We start from the raw sequence: 26047 nt of genomic DNA, 5'->3' as shown, positions 1-26047 counted from the left end.
TTTCTGACTAAACATACCTTTTTTTTCGGCAGATTTTGATTCTCGACCTTCAAAATATGCAGGTAGCTGCAATTTGGAAAATATGGCCCCAGTAGTTAAGACAGGAGAACTGTCTTTTTGAGTTAATTTTACTACTCCATATCTCGAGAAATTTTTTATCAAATCAAAAATTTTTTCACGAGATTATGAAATTCATTTATCCAAAAATAACTTTCTCCAAAAAAGAAGTTTTTGATGATTATTTATTATTTTTTTACTATTTTAGTTAAAAGCAATCGAATTAGCTTTGAATTGCAAGGAACACAAATTTTTACATCATTTTAAAGAATGTAATAAATAGCAAAGCACAAAATTTGAGCAAAATTGGTCGAATCAGTTCCTAAAAAATTAAATTTTAAATGATAACTTCTTAAAAATTTGATAAATTCGAAATTATTCAATTTCGTTTAAATTCTGTCCTCTGCACTAGTAAATAAAGTCCTCGAACCATTAAGACAGAGACATAATATGTGAAAATCCGATTATTAAACAAAAAGTTATTCGGTGTGTTAAATATTTATTTATTATTTTTTTTTGCCCTCTGTCTAGTATACAGTATAACATTAAAACATCAGTTCGAATGTAAGAATTTCAAATTGTGTTTTTTTTTCATTTCCTTTTTAAATACAGCTTACAAGGGAAACTAGGGAAGTGTGACTAACCAATTTTGAAATAAACTACTGGGATGTATGCCTCATGAGGAATAATTTTAGGGGGCAACATTCGTTTCGGCCCATAGAAGGTCCTATGAGAGAATAAAAATAATTCAATATATAGAAAAATCGATATTTTATTACTTCAATGCGGACTATTAGTTATTGCAATTGTCTCTTACTCCAACTAATTTGTAATTAATTGGTTAATTAATTAATTTGCTGATTAATAAATTAATTATAAAATTAAATAATTAATTAATTATTAATTGATTATTAATTAATTATTAATTAATTAGTTGATTTGCAATTACATACTCCAATTAATTTGGAAAAAATTTTGAAAAAAAAATTAAAAAATTTGATATCAATTTTTTTAAAAAAATTAACCTAACAGGTTTTTCTGAAAAACTACAGATATATAAAATTTTCGAAATCAGTTTTGACAATAAATATGCATTATATAGTACGTGAAAGTACCACAAAATTAATTGGAGTATGAGATAATTGCAATAACTAATAGTCTGCATTGAAGCAATAAAATACCGATTTTTCTATATATTGAACTATTTTTTATCTCTCACAGGACCTTCTATGGGCCGAAACGAATGTTGCCCCCTAAAATTATTCCTCATAAGGCATACATCCCACTAGTTTATTTCAAAATTGGCGAGTCACATTTCCCTAGTTTCCCTTGTTAGAAGCAAAGAAAATCGGAATCGCTTATCTTTAATGAGCTTTTTTCTTTTTAGATATTTGAATTAGATAAGCAATTGACTGCCCACAAAAGATAACTAGATTCAAAGGTTCTTTTCTTGTTCATTTAAGTAAAATAAGTAATTATTTTATTAGTGTTAGTTAAATTGAGCTAGGCAACAAAATGGAAGATTGTAATGTTGCTGTTGTTACGGGTGGAGCCCAGGGGCTTGGAGCATCCATTACAAAAGCCCTATTAAATAAAGCTTATAGGGTAAGGTTTTCTTTATTCAATTTTATACAATAAGAAATGAATGACCAATTGGTTTTACATTTGAACAGATATCGCAAAGGCTATATAAAATTTAATCTCTTTACACTAACGGTATTTTTGTATTTCGGCTTAAATTATTTTTTAAATTTTAGCATGCAAATTTAAAAAAGTCCTATTGTAATTTAGAGAAGAATATTAATCTTAATATATTTTTTTCCGTCACACGTGAAAAAGTTGGTAATGTTTTAATTCAAGTGTTTCTTGTTGACGCGGTAGGCAAAAGTTGTTTAGTTTCAGAAATTGGGTCGGAGTTAAGGATTTGCACTTTGAAGCTTCAATTTCATATTTAGCGATACATACTTTTTTTGGTTTCAAAATAAATTTTAAAATGTAATTTATACACCCAATACAACAAAATATTCTGTATTAAAATATTCCCTTTTTTTAGTTGTTGGTATATTTTTTCTTAAAAAAATTTTCTTCATATTTTTCTTACTATAAATAAAACACAAGTGTACATAATATGGATTATTAATGGCGTAGTATAATAAATAATCAGAGTTTATTACCAATAGTAATTGAATTAATCAGGATAAGAACGAGGCAGCGATGTGTGTGTGTGCTTTTTTCTAATGCCTAACTGGTTTGACATTTCGTCAAATTAGGCGTATTAGGGCAGATTTGTTGCCCACTCCTTCAGGGGCAGCATATTAGGTAAGGGATGTGTGCGTCGGCGCTCATTTTGCACTTGTCCTATATTCTTTTCACTGATATTTTGTTTCAAGATTAAAGGCTATTTTGCCCGGTATTCCCTACTCTAATGTTTTTTTTTTTTTTTATAAATGCCACTACCCGGTTTATATTCGTCCGTTATTTCCACCACTAATGTGTTTTTTTCCCCAAAAATTAAATGATATTGTCCAGTATTCTGCACACAAAAGTTTTTAATGTTAAGTGCCATTGCCCCGTGTTTTCCTCACTCATGTCTCCTCACTCGAAGAATGTTTCTTTTTAAAAACAAAAATAATATTATTTTGCCATTACCTCGTTTTCTTTATGTATCGTTTTCTTAATTAGGCACGCATTATTTATTAAAGCTCAAAAAAGTTTCAAGAGTTCCGAACATTTTATTTTGAATTTTTCAGCTTAGCGAGCTTTTTTTTTTACTGTTTAATAAATTTCGTTACTAAGTGAGGCTATCAGTTTAATTAATCAAATTTAAGAATAGTTTAATTCATTAAATTCAAGTTAGAGCTGAAAATAAGACAAAAATAAAATGTAACATAAATATTTTCAAAGTAGATTCAATTTTATTTGAAAAAAATTATTATTTTAAAAATATTATTAAAGATTCATAATTTAATAAAACACTGTCCTCCATAAGAAAGAAATCTAAGAAATAAAATGCACGTGTAATTTTATTTATTATCATACAATAGCTATAAAAATGCAGATCGTATCAAATTGATAGCTGAAAAGCGAATACCTGTCAGTAACAAACACGTGCAATTTTTAATAACTGCTGGCCATAAAGTCTTTTATTGAAATAACATTTCTTGCAACTAGGAAAAGCTTAATTGTTCTCGAAAACTTGTCACCAGTTTAACATCTGCTCGTTGGTTAAATATGGATCCGCCTGTTAGGCGCATGTCGATTACCATCTGCATTTCTAGATACACAATTCGTTAAAAATATATTTCAGTCTTAGCTATTTGAATTAAAAAAATGTAATAAAGAAAGGTTTATTATTTTAAAAGTGTCACATTTTTAAATTAATAATTTAAAGGATTTAATTATTCTATTTCTTAGAAAACTTAGTTTAACAAAAAATTCCTTAATTTAAATAGCATATAATTTTTATTTTAGGTTAAAAAAAATTGTGTGTAGATGCGGGACTTTTGGAATCCAGAATTCCTTGGATATCAAATTTCATTACTAATAAGGAAAATTTAATGAGATTTTAATGAATACGCTTAATTACACGTAATTATAAATAATCTAGAATAGCATTTTTTTAAAAATAATTTTAATTAACAAAATTTCAGTTTCTTCTGCATTTTGTTTATTTTAACGAAATGAGTTCATGATTTAAAAATTTAAATACAAATTTTTTAAATAAGGACATTTTATGTAAGTTTATTTATAAATTTAATGAAATAAATGTGTTATAACCTTTAATTTGTTTTTATGTTTGCCTTTATATTTCTCTCTATTTCCTCTGGTATAATGAGACAGTTTTTGGAGTCCTCAATTTCACCTTCCTTAGTAGTGATTTGTGAGATTAAGAAAGCGTTTCTTTTTTTTATTTTCGCTTAAATATTAATTTGTGACCTCTAATATGTCTCATTTTTTTAATTCAATTTTGTCAAGGAACCTAAAAACATAAATTAAGGTCAATCATTATGTAATGTATAGGAACACAATCATATGAAAATCCTGAGATGTTGGCTGTCAAAACGTGTTTTGTAAATTTTTTATCTTAGTATTAATAACGCTGGAAAACTTTTTTTTGTTTTCTTTTGCTTGGTCTTTCTTAACTTGTCTTAGACGCTTTCGTATCATTGATCTCAAATTTTTACTCGGTTCTCTCTAAATTACAGATTTTTTAAATGACATTTTTAGTAAATTTTTTTCCGGAAATGTACAAGCCTGAAAATATAATATCTATGACAGAGGGTCACATAAATGGTGTGACTAACTTCTAGGGGGAATTAGTGCACATCATCAGGATTAAAATTGCATTGGAATACAAGCGATTAAATTTCAAAGTGACCGTATTACGCTATGGGTCGAAAATGCCATATCACTGCTTGTAGAGAATAGTATGTAGAGGAGATGGCATTGATGCGATTCTAGAAAATAGCAGAAAATTTTGCCTTTTCATTTTATTTAATAAATTTATTATTGATTTATTACAGCCTCAAGTTATATGCCTTAAAGTTATATACCTAGTTATATGCCTTAACATCCCTAGAAGTGTGTCGCAACATTTATGTGACCTTTTGCTTTATATAATTTTTTAAATTTGTCTATTTCGACAAAAAATAGACTAAAAATGTCAATTAAAAAATTCTCTAGATGTAGGAGCAAAACTAATTTAAGATTTGAAATCCCCACACTCAAATTAGACAAGATAAAGTGTTTGTGTAAATATAACTAAATACTTGCTCCCCAAAGTGATTTATATCAAAATTCAAAATGATTTTTAGAGATTCTAAGATCCACGTCATGAGTTAAATTTTTGTTTTTCTTTTTGGAGGAAGAATTGAGTTAGTGAAATGACAAAACACTTCATGAGTATGAATGTAACTTATTACTTATTCTTATCATACATATTTTATGTTAAATAATACGCTAAGTATATAAGTACAAGGTGCAGCAGCAAATGGGGGTCATTTTAAAAGTATTATCAAGAGTGAATGATTAGTTTTATTTACTTTAAGTGCTCTAGCAAACATAAAATCATTTATTTCATTTAATGGGAAAAATGAACTAAAAGAAAATCTTAATTTTTTAAAAATAGAGGGTTTTAGACTCTAGTTTTGGTTTTATTTACATTCTTTCAGCAGACACGTGGAATGTCTTCTGTCTGCTAATATAGCTCATTACCTAATGTAGAATCTACACATAAATGCATTGAATCAATGGCTTCTCTTGTTGTTGGCATGTTCTTGACTGTTCAGTGAAATTTACTTTATATTTTAATACTTTACTTAATAATGGTCGGCAAATTTTTAAATTGTACGGTATATACATTTTTGCACCATTTTAAACTATGTAATTTAAATAAGAAAATAAAAAAAAACTGTTGCCCTTCACACTTTATATTAAATATCCAATTCCATCAACAGCAAAAAAAGCATGTTTATTTAGAGAATATGTTTTTATCTCTGATTTCGTAACTTGAAATATCGTCTGTACTCATTAATCAGTATATTTGAGGTCACCCCTTTGAACTATTGAGTTCGGCCCTTACTTCGTACTGTTTCCCGCTATCATTCCTCTTAATTACTGTCAAACCCAGTCACTTTAAAGTTTCGTTCCTAAATAGCATGAACTGGTGGAACAGAATTTTCAGAATAATTCTTAAATTCTCTACAAGATTCAAGCAAAACTGTTGTCGTTCATATCATGCCACATAGACGGAACTACAGCCTCATCTGGTATTTAACATTAAAGAATAAATCTTTTGTAAGTAACAATGTTCTAATTTGACTTGTTCTTAATTCGTAAAGGTAGTTGTTGCTGACATTAACGAAGAAAAAGGAAAAGAATTCGTTCGCCAATTAACAAGTACTTTTGGGACATCAAAGATTTTATTTCACCTATGCGATGTCACAAAGCAAGATGATTATAAAGGTAAAATTAGAAAATGTACCTCTCCTTTTGAATTAATGTTTGGATATGATCTTCATTCAGAAAATCTATCGTATTTCTACATTTGAAAATGTGTTTAGTAAACAAAATATCGCTTTTCATGCTTAAGAATCTTTAAACTACCGCGCAAAACAATTTTAATTCTTCACTGCGCATGCTCACAAACATAATGGAGGTATGCGCAGAACCTACATTCCTAAACATTACCACGCAGTTACTACTATCACGGTTCATGAACCTACATCGCATAGTTCGCACAACAATGCTTTTGCAATGCTATGCAAAAATGTAAAATGTCTTCTTAAATAAAAGAAGGAATTTCATACGTTATTGATTTATATTTACTACAAACACAGGCTGTTCAAAGATAATAAAGGAGAAATAAATTAAAAATCACCTTAAAATAAATATTTATCTGTCACATTAATTAAAAGTCGAACGCAGTTGTATACTTATTATTAAAGTTATAAAAATCAATGCAATTAAAAAAAGTATCGTTTTATGGTTAGTAAATGTTTTGGCTGCAATTACTCTTGGTTACATTTAAAAAAAACGAATTGTAAAAAAAAAAAAAATAGATTTCTGAGAATAAGACATTGTAACAATTAATAAATTATGAGGTTACTGGAGTACCCGCAAAACTAAAGTATGTATTAGTTCAAAATAATTTTTATGGAACTCATTGAATTTTTAAGGAATTGTCAAGTAATAGAATTATGGTTTAGTTTCATTGATAATTTTAAGATATACCTTAAGATACACATTAACTTAATTTCCTTGATATTTTTAAGGTATACCTTAAGATACACATTAACTTAAGGTATATCTTTCCGTAAAATACTGTTGCCTTTTTGAGGTAATGAGAAACGGTTACAGGACAAAATCTAAGAGTAAAATTTTAAGTATACGAAATTACAATGTAAGACTTAAAAAAGAACGATAACCGTCATTCAGCAATTAACTTCGCATCTGGTTTTCTAATTTTTTAAGAGCAAAAGTGTTGAAAGTAAAACAACTTGCTTATGGACTTTTATGACAGTTATAAAATTTCTAATTATCATTCATACATGAATCATTGTTTCCAATCAGCATCATCAGAGTAATACATAGTTTCCATTTGTTGCAAACTAAGTATGGCTTATAATTGATCCATTTTTCAAATAAATTTTATTTGTAGTCGTGGTATCACTTTTATTATTAATTACAAACAAATAAAATAAAAATACGTTTTTTTATGGATTCCAAAACCTACGTAAGTCTGGGAGAATAAATATGTACTTAACTGCAAACATATTAAATGATGCCTCACTTAAGTACATATTTATTCTAAACAACATAAAAAAATTCTTGGGATTCAAAATAAGTAGTAATTCATATAAAAGCAAATATTCAAACACTTTATCAGCAACTGATTAGAACAATAGAATCGCTACGTGCTGTACATAACTGCAAACATATTAAATGATGCCTCACTTATGTACAGCACGTAGCGATTCTATTGTTCTAATCAGTTGCTGATAAAGTGTTTGAATATTTGCTTTTATATGAATTACTACTTATTTTGAATCCCAAGAATTTTTTTTTAAGCAAGGCTTAAAAATTACTTAATGTTAAATTACTAGAAAACGCTATTGTGAGTTTAAAAATGGCATTTCATATGATTTCGAAATTTTACAGTGATTTAAAATTCAAGTTTTAAAATTAGTAATTTGCCAATTTTTCCTGGTATATCATATTTTTAATTGCTCTTTCATCTTCGCATTGATTTCTGCATCTGATATTTATGTTTATTTAATTATCACTACTTTCTTTTAAAGATTTTGGCTATTTTAACTAAGGAATAATTCGGTTGATCGTTATCTTTTTTTTAAATCTATTATTATTATCTAACAATTTTGTATTTTTTGTCAGTTTATTCGTTAATGAAAAAGGCTGTAAGTGCTAATATTGTCATTATGTAGAAAATAATAAAATGTTGAAGCGTCAGTTGAACTTCTATTTTTTTCCTACAAGGAAGAGGACACATATTAGCGACAGTAGGAGTTTTTGTTTAAAGTCGTGACAGTAGTTTTGTAAGCTATCACTCTATTTCATTATCCACTCTTTTTTTTTCTTTCTTCCTTTTTTGGATTTAATGTCTAAAATAAAATTTCTGAATGAAGCTTTGTAAAAACTTTATACCATGTTAAAATATATATTTGTTATTCTATGTTCAAAACTGTTGAAAATTTTCTCAATATCCTTGGAGAAAAAATAAGTTATATACTTTCTATTTATAAAAAAAGTATTTATAAATTTTTCTATTTCGAACACTATTCAGCAGTTTTTTCGTAATTTGAATTTTTCAATAGTCATTCATAAATCGCCAAAATTAGCTCAAGTTTAATAATGTAAAAAGTTTTACGTCAAAAAGAGCAAGCAAAAGCAGTTTTATAAATTAATTCCGAACTTCATGCTAAGAAAACAGTCGTGGTGCTTAAGAGTCTTTTCAATGCAAGTTAGAAATACATAAATAAATAAATAAAAAAATAAATAAAAAAAGAGGTTTAGAAAGAGACATTCTGCTAGGTTCCAAAACTCCACCTTCTCTTTTTTAATTATTTTACATAGATTTCCTTCGTATTATTGTCATTATTTGATTTGCAAAGAAATATCGTATATTTTTGAAGATAGGTGTGGGAGAAATGTTCATCCACTACTGGCTACAGTTGAACCAAAGACTTTTGTGTTTGTAACCGGATGCGAATGCTGATCTGGTTCGAACCTAAAGGCCAGTTTACATGGCCCAAGTTCTTGAACCAGAGAACTTGAAAGAATTTTTCTCTCCAAGAAATTGGGTGATTCGTCGACACTATCCAAGCTCTTGAATGTTACTGATAGATCGGATGAAAAACTTGCGCTTGCCCATTGTTCATATTCAACACTATAAAATCATACTTACATGAATTCAAAATTACTAAATAAATTCAAATAAAATCATAATAACAGAAATAGACTCGGACAGATTAATTTATTTGGATTAAAATATCTGATAACGGACGACAAAAGGACATAACCTGATTGACGTCACAAAACTTTAGAAGCTGATTGATTAAGGGAGTAAAAACTTGGATGGGAAGTAGAACATGCTCTACTATCATCCAAGATCTTGGGACAATAAATTGGATGATCGTTTATTATATGATCCAAGCACCAGGCGAAACAAATTTCCACCAATTTCAATCTATCTTCATCCAAGAACTTAGATCCAAAGACTTGGAACAGGCTTTTAAGGCCTGTTTATATGTTTACGCTTGTTATTTCATTTGAATTTATTTGGTAATTTTGAATTCAAGTAAGTACGATTTTATAATGTTGAATAGGAAAAATGGGCATGCTTTTCATCCGACCAATCATCAGACTTTTTTTGAATACAACTAATGAACATTGGACATATAAAATAAAATTTATAAATAGCAGTAAAACATGGACGTATAAACATAGTCGTATAAATAGTACCCACTTGGAAAAATTTAAGATTTGTAGACTAACTACTCTGAAAGCTTCTTAAAATCTTATAGATTTAGCACCAATTTTTCATTTTACAAAACGATCTTTTATATTTACTTACTCATACATATTTTCTTTGACTTGATAAAATTTTCTGATAATTAAAAAATAATCATTACATAGTTACATTTGTCTTTCCCATATTTTTGCGTATCGAATTAGTTTCGTTGTTGATGATTTTTTGACCTAGGTTTATATTTTGAGGATTGAAAGTATGTAAACACTTTAAAAAAATTAACAAATTAACTTAATTAGTTTCAAGATAAATAAATAGTAGTTTAAATTTTCGTACGATACATCGTTTAAACAAATAAGATATACAGGTCGGATTTATTTTTATGGTGATTACTCACAACATGAATTATTTAAAATATCAAGCTTTCTTTTCTTCCTTAGATTTACTTTTTTCTTCTGGACCCACTTCTTTAGATTTACTTTTTTCCTCAGTACGAAATCCCGCATCTTTAGATTTATTTTTTTCTTCAGGACCAAATCCCTCTTCTTCAGAATTGTCATTAACTCGTTCAATAATCCGTCCATTTTTTCTTGTCACAAGGTATCCAATATAAACTCCTGGTAAGAAAATTGCCAAACCTATGGCTGCATTTCTGACAGATTTTTCTCCCTTGGTGTATTGCTTTTTGCTATCTGTCGAAGCTTTTGAAGTTGCATTAACTTGAGGAAAAGTCCAATTCGCCTTTGGAGTTATCAAAGGAGTATATATATTTTGACGTACGATTTGGAAGAGGCGTTGAGCCATCTGAAATAATTATCTTGGATCTGGGTATGAAACTAAGAAATGTAAAGGGCAAAAACAACAGTGATTTTATTTTTAAATTTGAATTCTCACACTCGGAAGTAGATTTTATATAAAAATACACGAGCCATTTGCCGAATTCTAACGAATGATTATGTTAACTATAAAAATTTTGTGTTTTTAAGAACTGAAGAAAATAGTTTACAAAGTAATTTCTTTGTAAATGAACAGTGGGCATAAAGAGAACCACCCTGGATAACTTTTGATCTAATGATCGGATCTTCACGTTCTGGGACTCAAATTTTAATGGCTCGAAGGGGTGACATCAAATAAGCCAATTAATAAGTGCAGACGATAATTTAGGTTATGAAAACGTACACACCTAAACGTACTTTCTCTGAATAAACATACCGTTATTTCGACTGATTCGGATTTCTGACTCCCGAAATATAGGGGGTAGCCGCAATCTGGGAAATATGGATTTATGTAAAGTTATTTTTCTCATGGTTATTTTTTGGATAAAAAAATTTCATAACTGTTTAACAAATATTTTTCAATTCGTTTAACAAGTTATCGAGATGTGGCGAAATACGCAAAAACAAAAATTAACATTAAGGGATCCAAACTTTGGATCGTTCTCCTGACTTAACTCTCCTGACCTAACTCTCCTGCCCATATTTCCCAAATTGCGGCTAACCCCTATATTTTAGGGGTCAGAAGTCTGCATCTATGATAAAAAAGGTATATTTATTTAGAGAAAATACTCTTTGTGTCTTATTTCGCAACTTAAGTATCGTCTGTGCTAATTAATTAGTACATTTGAGGCTACCTCTTCGAACCATTAAGATTGCGTCCCAGAACGTAAAAGTCCGATCATTAGATCAAAAGTTATCCCGGTGGTGGCTTCTTTCCTTCTTTTTTCTTCTTTTTTTGCACTGTACATGTTTCAGCAAAAGCAGTATTGAGTGCTTCAGCTCAAAATGCGTCTGCAACGCCCATATATACATGGAGATAATCTAGAGCATTTGTTTCTCAATCTCTGGTCCACATACACTATTGCTTTAAATTTTTATTTATTCAATATCAAATACAATAAAAAAAAGTTTTTTCCCCCACATTTCGGCAAAAAAATTAGAAAAAACTTATAATCAAACTTTTTTCCTTCATTAGTTTTGATAATATACGTATGTCAGATTTATCTATAGATCCTTTTTATATAGTTCGTATTTACTTGTATTCCTTTTGCTACCTACACATCACTACATAATTTGGTTTCTCTAATTTGTTATTTGAATTGCAAAATTAATATTTGTATTCACAAAAATTTTGAAATTTATTTATATTTAAATTGGTTTGGACTCGAAATAGTTTTAATCTTAGAGAGTATGTGAAAGATCAGAAACTAACTAGTAAAAAAAAAACTGTTCAAGTAAAACACTTTCGTATTGGTAAAAATTATAGCGATAGTCCAAATTGCTAACGTTACTCATTTGCTATAAAGCATTGAAATATTTTACCGGTCTTTCGAGTAAAATCGAGTTGAGAAACACTGATATGCGAGAAAGAGAAGCATTTTTTTTAAAAAAGTGGGTGGAAATTTTTACGTGCTTTACTAAATGCATTAAAAGGAGGCTGCAGCAAGGGAAAAAATTCTTATGACAAACTCTGTTTCTCCTCTATTGGTATTTTAAAATTTAAAGTTTAGAGAAAACTGATTTCAGGTAAACCTTGAGTAAATAATAAAGTTCCAAATGTGGAAAAATGTTTTCAAAATAATAAAATGCAAACAAATTATGGCATGATTACGAAAGGAGTCCTGCCATAATTTGTTTGTGGAGAAAGTAATCCTGCATAGTTTGTTTGCATTTTGGTATTTTGAGAGCATTTTTTTTTTGCATTTGAAACTTCATCGTTAACTCTAAGTTTACCTCAGTTCATTTTCCCACGCTGAAATTTAAATTACTAAGGTAAGAAAAAGAGAATTAGCAGTAAAAAGTTTCTCACACTGTATAGCGTCCTTTTCAGTGCACAGTGTCAGTGTTTCTTTGCCATCTTTGTCAGTGTATCTTTGCTTTAGTGTATCTTTACTTCAGTGAACTTAACTGCTAGTTAGACTACTAGTTTATTGTCTCCTTTGATCATTTTAAACTGCTTTATAAAATTCTCTTTAATTGTTGAGTTATTTGCTCTTATTCAATTCGATATATAAGAATTTTATGAGATGATTAACGGAGCTTTTTCCTTAAGTATGTTAATTGTGTATTGAAGACGAAGTACAGTTTTTCCTAGCTCCTAGAGTAATTTTCAATTTGATTTAAAATTTATCTTGTTTTAAAATTTATTTTAATGCTTAATGCTGTTGTTGTTCATTTACGTCACATTAGAGCTGCACAATGGGCTATTGGCGATGGTCTGGGAAACATGCCTGAGGATGATCCGAAGACATGCCATCGCAATTTTGATCCTCTGCAGAGGGGATGGCACCCCCGCTTCGGTAGCCCGACGACCTGCACGCGAAGTCGAGCACTTTACGGTAGAACAGTTTAACGAGGACCCATACCGCACACCCTCGGTCCCTACGCAGGCTGATCCAAGTGGTCACCCACCCGCACACTGACCGTAGCCAGTGATGCTTGACTTCGGTGATCTGCTGGGAACCGTGTCTTAACGATCAGTCCACTGCGGGACTTAATGCTTAATGCAGTGCATATATGCTCTTTTCTCTATTTATAGTAATTTGTCATACAAAAATATTAAATGAAAAGGAAATAAACAGAAATATTTTAAAAAAAAGACAGAACCAGTAAATTATAGAGTGCTCTCTCCGTAACATTGACTGAACGTTTCATATCGAAATTAATTAGGGATACTTGTGTAAACAGAGGGTAAAGAAACCTTGGAAAATGCGTTGCTGTGGCGTCACAATGGAACGTTTTAAAGAATTATTCATTTATTAAAGTAGTAATTAGGCAAAAACTTCTACTTTTATAACCGATTATTCACTTATTTATTACGCTAATATTTTCAGCTGTTTTTGATTTTACTCTCAAGGAATTTAAAAGAATTGACGTTTTAGTCAACAATGCTGGAATTTTGAATGAACATCATCCTCAGAGAATGCTGAATATTAATGTGGTAAGTACCAGTTGTCACAAAAATGATTGAGAGATTTTAAAACACAATAAAAAAAAGGGAAGAACGGAGCGTCATAAAAACGTATAGTTTGCTGCTCTATGCTTAGGAAACTAGGTATCTTATCCCACTAAATTTCACATTTAAAATTCCCGCCACTCAGCAGTACTGCAGGCATGCGAGAGCTGTAGAGAAATTGAATCCGTGACGTCCCTAGTTGTTATTTCTCCACGCAATCAGTAAGTGAGCGCTTGTGAAGGATTTTGATGAAGGTTTAGCACGTTAGAATAGAATTTTGGATTATCACTGTGCGGAACACAGCTGTGCATAGACGAGAAGCAGTTTCCAAAGGAAACTTGGCATGAGAAGAGGACTGACAGAACAAAGCAATAAAAGCACTCTTCGATAATCCTGCGCTATTATTTCAATGATCGAGTTAGTGCCTTGGATTAGGACGAAAATACCAGTAGTGGCATGATAGGGTCTCATGTTCAGCTGGACATCCCACCTTGTGTCTTTTTTCTGTAAGGTACCTGAAAGAACAGGCATTCAGCCACGCGCCACAAACAGTTGCAAAACTGAAAAAGCTCATCTGTACTGCATATGTATAATTCCAACTGACATGTCGTTGGTTCAAATTTAAAACGACACTTCTGCACTCACTTCTCATGTCATTTGAATGAGAAGTGAGTGCAGAAGTGTCGTTTTAACTTTGAACCAGCGATGTGTGCTCGGGTATCTGCTAATTTTTGTCTCAGCCTGCCTTACGTTGTTGCTGCGAAGGGTGATTACTTTAAGGAAAATTGTTGTTTGACGTTTTGCAATGGTCTCTGCACAATTTTTAAATCAATTGTAGTTATGATTATTCGCCACCTATTCACTAGAAGTTTAACTCAATTAGGAATTTGGTGGGATGAAATTCATAGTTCCCAAGCATAATGTCAAAAACTATACAATTTTATCGCATTTCGACCTTTTTTTTAATTTTCAAAATTTATCAATCATTTTTGGAAGTTTGTTTTTATGTTTTATTGTAGCTGTTTCATACAGGGGGACAATTAATGAGCTGCTGCAGAAAGAAAACTTAAGAGCTGTTAAACCGTTGGTTAGTTTAAGTTAAAATTAGGTTAACTATAATGCATGCTGGGAGTTTTTTAAGCATAAGCATACTTGCTGTTGAGGCTCATTTTTCAATGAAAATAATTTTCAGCTTACATCGATCCAATTGTCACCTTATTTCTTCTGATGTTAAAACGCTTGAGACCTAATATATTGGACAAATGAGTAATTATATTAAATATGAAATTTACCTCAATAATAGCAGAATCACAGTTGATCTCAAAATTGCCATTTAAGAGATAATTTTAAAAAATCATCGATGTCTCGACACTTTGGAGATTTTCCCTTTATTAGAGATTAGCAATTGCCATTATAAGACTTTAGAGATTAGCAAAATTTTGCCATTTGCCTGTGCTATACCATTGCCCTATAACCGCTTATATAGCCTTTTTTAAGAACAGTTGAAAGCGTCGTCATCTTGGATAAATCATGGCATTCGCTTATGCCACGATTCAGAAACCAAACAGGCTCACCATTCATTTAAAATTAAATAAAAATGTAAGATAAATTTTATACTTTTAAATTAGATTTTATGAATTCAAATTATTATTTTTTATTAATTTAAATTTATAAAATTTAAATTCTTTTATAAAATGTAAAATTTTATGAAGTTTAAAATCAAGTTCAAAATCAAAGAGATTAAGCTTAATTTGTTTTGTTTTTTATCAAATAGAATTGGAAAGTTAATAAATAGTAATACAGTCAAAACTTTGGATGTATTTTAATTGGAACAACTTAAATTTTGATTTGAAAATCGCCAACAAATAAAAATGATTGCTTAGCAATCGTAGCATGGATAAGCCCCCTCATAATAATTATTATCTTGATACACCATATGGTAATCAGGATAAAGGAAGAGCTAAATTAAAATATGATTCTTTTTATTTCTTGGCAACATTTAGTAAAGTGTAATAAAATTAATTTAAAATTAAATACTTTACAGTTATTGTATATTAGTCAGATTTTAGTGTTAGTTTAATTGTTTTAACATTGAAGGGATTTTTATTATTATCTAATGCTTTCTACCATTTCAGCTAGGAGTTTTGAATGGTATTCAAACTGCATTTCATTATATGGGAAAAAGTAATGGAGGAAAAGGTGGTTTCGTTGTAAATACAGCCTCGATTGCAGGTGAGTAAATGGATTCTGACAATTTCTGCCTCCTCCTCTCAGCTTTAGATCTATCAGAGAAATTTACAATACTTTTAAATTCAAATTATAATTTTTACAAAATGGATTGAATGCATAGTTTAATATTTTTAAAAAAACATCATTAGCTACAGTATTTTAATAAACATAAATGGAATAATTAATGGTGGATAAGTGGTTAACTTTTATGACCAAAAACTAAATAACTAAGGGACAATGGAGAAATATAAAACGAATTATAAGCAAGAGAAAGCATCAATGAAAAACTATAAATATCTTACAAGTCTACTTAAGGTTGTTTATGTATTGTTTTATATAGTGTGCAGAGCACTAACAAAGAAAGTGAACACCCTGAATAACTTTTGATCTAATGATCAGATTATTTTGTACTAGGACTCTATCTTAATGGATCGGGGCCTTAGCCTTAAATTTGCTAATTAATTAGTTGTAACCAATTAATTTTAATTAATTAATTCTCAATTAACTAATTTTTTAATTAATGAATACTTTAAGTTACGAAATTAGTCACAAAAACGTACTTTCTCTGAATAAACGTGCCTATTCTGATTATTAATTCTCAAACTATAGGAGGTAGCAGCAATCTGAAAAATAGGGTCCAATAGTTAAGGCAGGAGAAAGGTTGAACCCTTTAAATTTAATTTTAGTCTTTGTGCATTTCGTCATATCGTAGAAGAAACGAAAAAAATTTTGGATAAAATACGGAATAAAAAATTTAAACTAAATTGGTCAAATAATTTCAAAGTTATCAAATTTAAAAAAAAAGTCGTATTCATTTCTCTAGAACAATTAAAATTTCTTTTCTCTAGAACAATTTGACCGATTTCATTCAAATTTTTTATTTTGCCATTTAAAATTAATCTCCTTAATTAAAACATATTTTTATATTTTACAGTTCAACATTTTTTTTTCACACTTTTATTAAATAAAAATTATAAATAATTATTAAAAATTTCCTTTTTGCTTGATATTATTTTTGAATAAACAAATTTTATAATTAGGTGCAAGGAATTTTCGACTTTATCGAGATATTGCGAAATACGCAAAAAGTAAAGAAAACTATGAGGTGTCCAAGCTTTTCACTGCACTTCTGACCAAATTATTGGGACCCTATTTTCCAGGTTACAGATACCTACAGATTGCTATTTTGAGGGCCATTAAGTAAAATACATAAGTATTTGTGTCTGATTTTGCAGTTTAAAGTATCATCCGCTATAAATAATTAGCTGATTTAAGCTTAGGCCCTTATACAATCAAAATAGTATGTGATATTCCAGTCCTAGTATGTGATATTTCAGTGATTAGATCAAAAGTTACTCAGGAGTTTCACTTCTCTTTGCTCACTGTATGTGGGCCATTCTCTGAAAAGTAGTTATTTATTAAAAATATCAAGTTCTAATAAATTTTCTCTAAAAATTTCAAAATTTTGTCAGCAAGTACTTCATTTCTTGAATTGAATTTACGACTTGTCATTATTTTATTGTACGTGCAAATATAAATGGATTCATCACAGTTAAAGTCATTCTCTTATGTGTAAAAATAAGGATATGGTATATAATGGCTGGGAAGGAAAATTTTTCTTTATTATTCTATTAAAAAGACGCAAGGCTTCATTACGCACGACAAACACAAAATGCAAAAATTTATGGAAACACAATTTTATTTGTATGACAAAAGAAAAAGAAACTTCATTTTTTTAATTAATTTAAAAAAAAAATGAAGGAATGGCGGGCAATAAAAGTACTTACATTGAGCTAATGCGTAAGAGCCATGTTCTATTCACTGAATAATGTTGACTAAATGAAAACAAAATCACTTTTTTTACATGAACTAAATTAAATTAAACTAAATTAAATTAAACTAAATCAAATTAAACTAAATCAAATCAAGCTAAATGAAAGTAAACTAAATAAAATTAAACTAAATAATTTTTTTATACACTAGATTTATAAAATTAACGTTTCTTTATACAAACTAAATTAATTTTATAAATCTAGCATAAGCCCTGTGTACTGCCATCTACTGATTACATAATGACATACTATAATTATGTGAGGGAATTGGTGATTGTTACCTGGCACAGAGTTAAAAGTGTTTTAATTATTCTAGGTGCCTTAAATAGAATAATACTATGATGGATAAAACGCAATTTTATGGACTACGGGGCCAGTGGTTGTGGGTTCGAATCCCACAGCAGGCGCGGATGCAACTCTCTCTCTCTCTCTGTGTGTGTGTTCTCTGTCCTTTCTTCTGCGTGATTGTGTGAATGTAATCCGCCCTATAAACAGGTTGTATGACGTGGGAGACGCTACTCAACAGCCGTGGCTTAGCCACAGGTGCTCACTGGGTAACGATAAGATAGTAGCAATTCTGGCATTTCTGAGGACAATGGGAAATAGACCCAAGAGCCCGTAATAAACATAAATTTTATTTAGGCATATTTAATAAATTAAATTTTATTTGCAAACTTTTTAAGCATACATGCTGTAATACAACATATTTTTAATTTTTTTTAAATCTGCAAGTATGAATAGAGACACAGTGAGAGAATGATATTTTGCTTTTAAAAGATATCTGAAAATTATATAATTCCAATTAGCAAATAATAATATCTTACACAATTGATTGAATAAAATTGGTAGTTTTGACTTATTTTTGTTTTTGAAATTTGGAAAACAAATATGCCTTCCGGATTCCTGGAAGTACTTTTCTAAGCCGGAATGGCCACTTTTCTGAAAAAGACCAACAAGATCTTTTACTACATTTATTTTTGGCACAGGATAAATACGAAAAATTAATTTCAACAAAATACGTTGATAGGACGGTTTTTTAGAGTATAAGCCTATTTTCCATATTAATAATTTGTCCCCCCCCCAAACATTCAACGATAATTAACCATATTTGTCAAAAACAAGAATTCAATCATCTTTTTCATTCTTACCTTTTCATTGTTGCATGACCATTTTAGTGTTTGGAATAGGGTATGGCTTAGGAATATCCAACAACCATGTCTTGATGGATTCAAGATTATCTTGAAAGATGCGTAGGAAATGCTTCATTTCAGTATTCACTTTCTTCAAGTAACACGTCTCCAATTTTAACTTATGTAAACAGGAAATTGGCCGTTACATATACATCTTAATTTAGATGTAATAAAATGATAATTGTCTGAAAAAATAAATAAAATCGTTTAAGAAAAATTGATTTATTAAATATTAAAAATGACCATAATTAAAAAATAACAGAGAAAAGGAATCCCTTAAAGGACTAAAGATAAAACATTCTCTTACATCGAGTTTTTTTTTTTTTTTACCATGAATTTTCAATTGAGATTGATACTCAATGGTTGGAAGAGCACCCCCAGTCGCCACAAAGTTGAAATTGAAAGTCAATGAATTTGTTCCCAACGGACAGTTAGGAGCATGGGAAAGAGATCCAAGGTTGGCGAATTATCGAAAGATAACATAGCCCCATATAATCAATATTAGGTTTGAAAATACTTTGGCGATCGCGAATCGACAACAAGCACTGTGAGAATTAGAATAACCACTTAACCGAAACATATTTGTAAGAAATTAATAATAAAGAGTTATAAATATATTTTTGTTTTCGATTAAGCGCGACTGTGAATAAATGAGTCTACATTAGTATTGAAATAAAAAGTTAGCCGTTACATTGATCGATAAGAAAAGAACAAAATATTTTATGTTCGCTTATTATAAAAATTAACCAATTGATTTAATTTAAATATAATTCGATTAATAATGATTAATAAAATAAGTTTAAGTAATTAAAGAAATTTTAAAAGCTAGAAAATATATGTAATGACTATTGTGGCATCATACTAACCTTTTGGAATCATATAAAAAATATTAAAATTCAACTATGAAAATAAAATTAAGATACTCATCAGTTGAAAAGCACTTATAAGTAAATGAATTGTTAATAATTAACACTATTACTACTGCCTGTCTAACTGAAGGACTCATCCACCAAAGATTCGAGGGCTGTCTTTTGCTATGGAAACAAGAATAAGTACATTTCAAAGGTATTTTTTTCTCGTCAGCCAGAGTCAAAACAAGGCTAAAAGTTTTTGTCTTACATTCACCGATAATGTTCCACACAACTAGCAAAGAGAGTATTTTAGTTTAGAATACAGTAACTTAATCGGGAAAAAATAATAATAATTCATAAGTTCTTTCGAATTTTCAAATTAGAATTTTTCCAGATTCCCAATATATTAAAATATACAACAAAGATTTTTATAAACTATTTACGCAATTAATATATTTATTTACATGGACATTTGATTGGAGATTAAAGTCGATGGGAATGTAAGTTAACAAAGTTATTTACTTGCTTCAAAGGCAAAATTAAATTTTTCTTCTTCCAAAAACTTTAAAATAAAATAATGTCCAGAAAGATCATCTGATTAAAGATCAAATGCTATTGAAAACAGATGGAAATTTTTGGTGTACCGATTTTCTAAAATAGACACTACTTTTCGTGTGATTTTAATGACAGATTTTTTTCTTTCAAAATATAGTGAAATCAATGAAAATGAAAATTGTATGAGTTATTTGGAAAAATAAAAACACCACTCATAAATTATGAAATATTTCATTTCTTAAACCAGTAGATGTCTTTAAATGTACCTAATTCCATGTTTGAGTTTTGTCAGCTTCATAGCTATTTAAATAATCTATCTATATATTACGAATTTCCTTTCATATTTTTTAGAGGATTTTAAATGTACTGTTATAAATGATACTTTTAGTGATGTTTTTTAATGATGTTTTTTTAATGATGCCGCTTGAATTGATATTTTTAATGATGTTTTAATTATTTTTATTTTAGGGTTTATTACCCACCCTGCTTTCCCTGTATACTGTGCTTCAAAGCATGCTGTAATTGGATTAACTAGAAGTTATGCGGTGAGCATTCATCATTGATTAAACTTAGTTTTATTAAATAAGGAGTTTTGAATTAAATGTTTTGAAGTCAGGTATTATATGTTTAAAATTAAAAGAAATGATAAGACATGCTTTTGAAATTGAAATAGTTTAAAAAAATATATCTTCTTGTTATTTACCTTTTTTGCACTTTCGATCTGAAAGAGGAAAAAAAAACAATTACTTAACATGGTTCGGGTGAAAAATTAACTGTATAAAAAGAAAATTAACGAAACAAAATGGCAATATTAGGTAACACTATCCGAACATTGGACAAATATAATACGCAATGAAGGAAAAATAGGGATATAAATAATTTTGAATTTGAAATATTTGCCTTGAATTTATTTTCATTTTTCATGTGTGTGAGTTGCAGCCAATGAGAAATTCTTTTTTGTTTCGTTAGGTCAAAATTTCACGAGAAACATTTAAAATGTAGTGATAGAATGACAACGATGTAAGATAAAGAAATTGAAAGGTTCTTTTTTTAAAAAAAATGGCTGCACCATGTAGGGTAAAGTTGAAAGACAAGGAATTTAGTTTAAATGAATTAAAATTAAGAAGCAAGAAGATATTTAACAAAAAATATATTGATAAATAATTATAAACTCGACAAATATTTCAAGGAGAAGCGTTTTATTTCTGTATCTAATCTGTTGCCATCTTTTTTATATAAATATTACACTTTTCTGCACTGTGATGAAATTAAACTCATGCGAACTTTATATATGTTTCTGCTATCTGTGATGATTGCAGAAATAATAATCTTCATGCAGGGAAATCTGGCATCCTGCAGGCTTAAGATGGAACGACCGTGCATTTTTAATTTGTTTTTTTTCAATGTATTAAATGCTATACATAGCTGTGAGACAAAATTTAATGCTCTGCGTAGAATTTCCAAAGTCAAATGCGCTCAATGAAGAATTTAGAGAACATCTACTCAATATTTTTAAAAGGAAACCTTTAATTTGAGAGTAACAAATCAAGTGGATGCTTTTGTTATTATTATTTAAATTAATCACACGAGCAGCAATAATAATTATTTGAGTGCAATCGTATAACTTTCACATAAAGTGCAATTTAATTATAAGGTACTTACTAACCTGTAATTAAAAAAAAGCAAATTAAATATAACTGTTAATTTGGTTGCTTCTTAAATTCTGCTTATTGTTATATCTTTAAATTTTGGTTTTGTGAACCATAATGAAAAGCTCAATTTAAGTGGAAAAGAAACATTGTTCAAATTATTAATTTTGAAGTTGTTTATATGATTATCAAAACTAGCAGTCTGTATAATTATTTTTCAGTGCCCTAAATAAGGAAACAAACAATAAAAATGGACTACTCTGAATAACTTTTGATCTAATTATCGGATCTTCACGTTCTAGGACTCATTCTTAACAGTTTGAGGGGGTGACCATAAATATGCTAAGTAATTAGTGCAGGCAATATTTCAAGTTACCAAATGTGACACCAAACTGTACTTTACATTTAATAAAATATGTGTGATTTATTAGTTTTGACATCAATCACTAACTTTTCCATAAAATTTTAAATGACTTTTTCTATATTTGTACAAATTGTTTAATTTCGTATCAAAATCCGTCTAGTCAAAATAATTTTTTTAAAGATTCTAAATTAAATAACTTTCGGGTAACGTATTATTTTTAATTGATTATAAAATTGCATAATTTCATTTTTTTCAAAACTTCATGGTATGATGGCCAATGTTTGACTCGCAATTTAATATGATATTTATCTGTAATACGGAAACTCAAAAGAAGGGTATTTTTATTTTAACGAAGCATTTATTTTCTTTGAAGTTCCTTCAGCAAGGTCAATAAAAAGCAGCATTTAATTCAAAGCAAATCTTTAATTGAAAATAATTGAACAACAACTCAGTGACAAACATTTTTCATTTTTTAAAAACTGTAATTTTATTTAAACTTTACGTCATTTTTATATATAACCTAGGGAACATTGGCTAAATATGGACAAAACTTTAACGTAATTGTCCTGAAACATCACTCATGTTATAAACTCACAACAATTATACGATTCCATATTAGTCATTAAAACGAGTTATGTATATTATAAGACGATTGAGTCATCGAAGAAAAATCGTAAGTCTTAATTTTCTGACTAAGTTTTGATCGATAAAACATAAATAAATTTGATCTATAATATTTATTTAATACTTAAGTGTGAATTTACTACAATATAATAAAAACTATTATGATAAACTGTTTTAGAATCCTTTCTATTTCAATAAAGAAGGTGTGATGTTCTTTGCACTTTGTCCAAGTTATGTTAAAACAGATATGGTGGATCAGATAGGTGCAAATACTACAATTAAAGGATACAAAAATAAAGAAGACAGAGTTCTCTTAAAGTAAGTTTTATTTGGACTTAATTGCAAGTCTTGGAGTTATGTTAAGCCGAAGACTTGATGGAAGTTGAAGTAGTTTGATCGTAAATTCCACGATGAAAAACATTTTTTGTTTCTCTCCTGTCGAAAATTCCCTTCCTAAAACTGGGCTTTTTTAGACATAAAATTAATTTCATTTTTCGAACCATTTTCTTGGCAGGAAGGTAAATGAGATTTTCTTTTGCCTACTATAAATAATTGGCGATAAACATGAATTTTTGCAATTATAAATAACCAAATTTATGAAATTTATGTTCATAATTACAAATAAACTAGATGAGAAATGATCAAATAAAGGAATGCAGTACGAACAAGAGAAAATAGCTTCCCAGTATTGAACTCTTTTTCTTGCTCTCTCGATAGCCTGAACAGTTACCCAGATTTATGCAATTATCATTGTAGTTTTCGGCCGGCTGGATTCGAACTCCCGTTCTTACGAAAGGGAGTCCAATGCCCTACCAACTAGGCTAGCCCGGCCTTCAAAACTATTAGAAATGATAATGGAACGGTCATTTTTATTTCTGCTTCTGATTCTGCTTTAAAATATGCCTGCAAAAAAATTTCTCGCCGGATGTAATAGTAGTCAGTCTTAGAATAATAAGGAAAGACTCATTTAATGCTGTGATTATTATTTAGCTTCTGAATTTGATAATTACCTAAAGCGAGTCCCCAAAGTTTCTCGAATTAGCTACTCGTTTAGGATTTGATCACGTAAATCAACCAAAGAGTGGGGACACTGATTTCGGCATTTTACCCGCTGTTACAACGTATCCCACAGATTTCCTATAAGATTTAAGTCAGGTGGTTTGGCAGGCCATTCGAAGCGTGAAAGAGTGTGCGAGTTGTTCGCAAAAACCAATAACAAATTCTTTAAGACTATTGAACTCTGCTGTTGTTATCATGAAAAACAGAGATATCAATAGTGCACTCATCTTGAAGATGCAGATTGAAATGGAAAATCCGATCCTCCAGGACATTAAAACGAATTTTGTAATTCATATTAGTGTATGTACATCTCAGTCAATAAATCTAATACATAATGAGAAAAACACCACTAATACAGACTGTTTAGAGCATGAATATTACCTTGAATACAACTATATTATTTGTAAATTATAGCTGAGGCATCTCAAAGTTGAGACATTTCCCAACTCTCCGCATTTTTCCTCTATCCGCTTCCATGGTTTCGCTAAATCTTAATTTTTTTCCATGGCAGTTCTTTCCAATAGGAAAATGCAATATACTAGCATAACGAGAAAATAAAAAGCGAGATTTGCTGAAACCATGGTAACGGAATGGAGTGTAGTAACCTTGAAACGCCTTTACATAGAGTATAGTAGGATTAATAATGTTTCATCCGTTGAGTTCATTCTTCCTTATTCATGTGTATTTTTTTCTCTTTAAAGCTCCGATGACGTCGCTCAAGGTGTAATTAAGTTATTGGACGATAAGATAAATGGTTCCACTTTAGTGTGTACAACAGAGGAAGGATTTTTCTATGTCGGATTGCCGAGGGAATTAGAAAACATATCGTTGGAGTAATTTTCTAGTTTACTTTAACATGTTCTGCTTAAGCAATAACGGTTATTACGAAGAACAATGCAAGCATGTATCATACTAAATGTACAAATAAAAGAATGATTTCTAAAAAAATCTTTTTACTTTAGTTTGTTTAGCTATCATTAAGTAAATTTTGATAGCATGAAACGATTTATTTGAGTATCAAATATCTGGAATCTCTATATGCATTAGCTTTGCTGCTTTGATGGGGGAAAAAAGAGACAAATTGTTAAAATAGAAATTATAATTTGTTAATTTTTAAAATAAAAGTGGAACTTGTGAAACAAACAATTAAAGGGCTAAAAAATAGAATGGGTTCCAAGTGTTTTTATTTGGGAGACGCTTATTCAAATGTCTTTTCAAGCATTGAGTGTACAAAACATTCCAAGTAAATTTAAAATATTTTAGCGTATGTGTTGTAGGCTAGTTGAATTATCGGGCTCTTAGCTAGTGATTGCTGCTATAATTCTCCAGGCTAATTGGATAAGTCTCTGGTACTTTCAAATCATGCTGAAACATTTTAGGCTTATTGCCATGAGCACACATTTTGACTTTTAAATTAACGTAAAATGAGTTTTTATGACTGTTACTTTACGGATTTTCAAAAATCAGTTTTATTTAAAACTGGTGTTAAACGCAGCCTTAGAGAAAAGAAATTAGAAAAAGGTACATTATTGATAAAGCGAACATTATCGATCAAGTGATCGATATCAACAGAATACAACTATCGAAAATTAGTATCTCTGTCATTACAGTAATTAATTTTTATAATTACTTTGTCATTACAGTAATTATTTTATATTAAAATGTTATTACAGGCACTTCTATTTAATTTTGCCCAACAGTAAATTTTCTCGCTGAATTGGCACTCATTACGAAACTTCATTTTTGGTTCAAACGGCGATTTCGTATATTTAGATTTATTATGATACATTTTTGAAGGAATAAATTAAACTCTGGAACATTTTGTTACATTTATACAAATGCTTGATCATCGGGTAAGGGAATTTCAAATCAAAAATCAGTTTTGCTTCAACAGATATAGATTTTCTAAATGGAATTTTTAGTCTATAATTTGTCTAAATGTGCAAGTTTAGAAAAGATATGCATAACAGTGGATCACGTAAATGTGACAAACTTCTAGGGGATTTAGGGTATAGAAACCATGCTCAGACACGTTAAGGGGCGCTTCCCTTATATGATCTGTTCTGAAGTACATGAAGAAACAGTTCATAATAGCATCTAAGCGCTTCTAGTGGCTGTGATGCCACAATTGGCATTACATATTTATTTCCTATCCTTTTAAATAACTTTGATTACTTAAGCTTATTTTTATTAATGGAA

General features: G+C 29.5%; 1 protein-coding gene across 1 annotated transcript; it reads left to right on the top strand.

Annotated features, from left to right (window-relative positions):
- The first annotated feature begins 1461 nt into the window (after window positions 1-1461).
- Window positions 1462-24796, top strand: LOC107436785 (15-hydroxyprostaglandin dehydrogenase [NAD(+)]). The gene is made up of 7 exons (XM_016048594.5): window positions 1462-1662; window positions 5898-6021; window positions 13374-13480; window positions 15631-15727; window positions 20621-20697; window positions 22968-23107; window positions 24550-24796. The coding sequence occupies exons 1-7, from the start codon at window positions 1573-1575 to the stop codon at window positions 24683-24685; spliced, it is 771 nt and encodes a 256-aa protein (XP_015904080.1). The 5' UTR covers window positions 1462-1572; the 3' UTR covers window positions 24686-24796.
- The last annotated feature ends 1251 nt before the right edge of the window (window positions 24797-26047 follow it).

The sequence above is a fragment of the Parasteatoda tepidariorum genome, chromosome 1 (genome assembly GCF_982258835.1).
Source record: "Parasteatoda tepidariorum strain Cologne lab strain chromosome 1, Ptep-v5.0, whole genome shotgun sequence".
Lineage (NCBI taxonomy): Eukaryota > Metazoa > Arthropoda > Arachnida > Araneae > Theridiidae > Parasteatoda > Parasteatoda tepidariorum.
The sequence above is the reverse complement of the archived record's forward strand: the minus strand, read 5'-3'. Positions and strand labels throughout refer to the sequence as shown.

What these genes read in the sequence shown, in the direction of transcription:
- LOC107436785 (XM_016048594.5), top strand. Translation starts at nt 1,573, where the DNA reads ATGGAAGATTGTAATGTTGCTGTTGTTACGGGTGGAGCCCAGGGGCTT. An exon ending in GATTAACTAGAAGTTATGCG is followed by an intron (nt 20,698 to 22,967) that starts GTGAGCATTCAT and finishes AAACTGTTTTAG; the next exon opens with AATCCTTTCTATTTCAATAA. An exon ending in GAAGACAGAGTTCTCTTAAA is followed by an intron (nt 23,108 to 24,549) that starts GTAAGTTTTATT and finishes TTCTCTTTAAAG; the next exon opens with CTCCGATGACGTCGCTCAAG.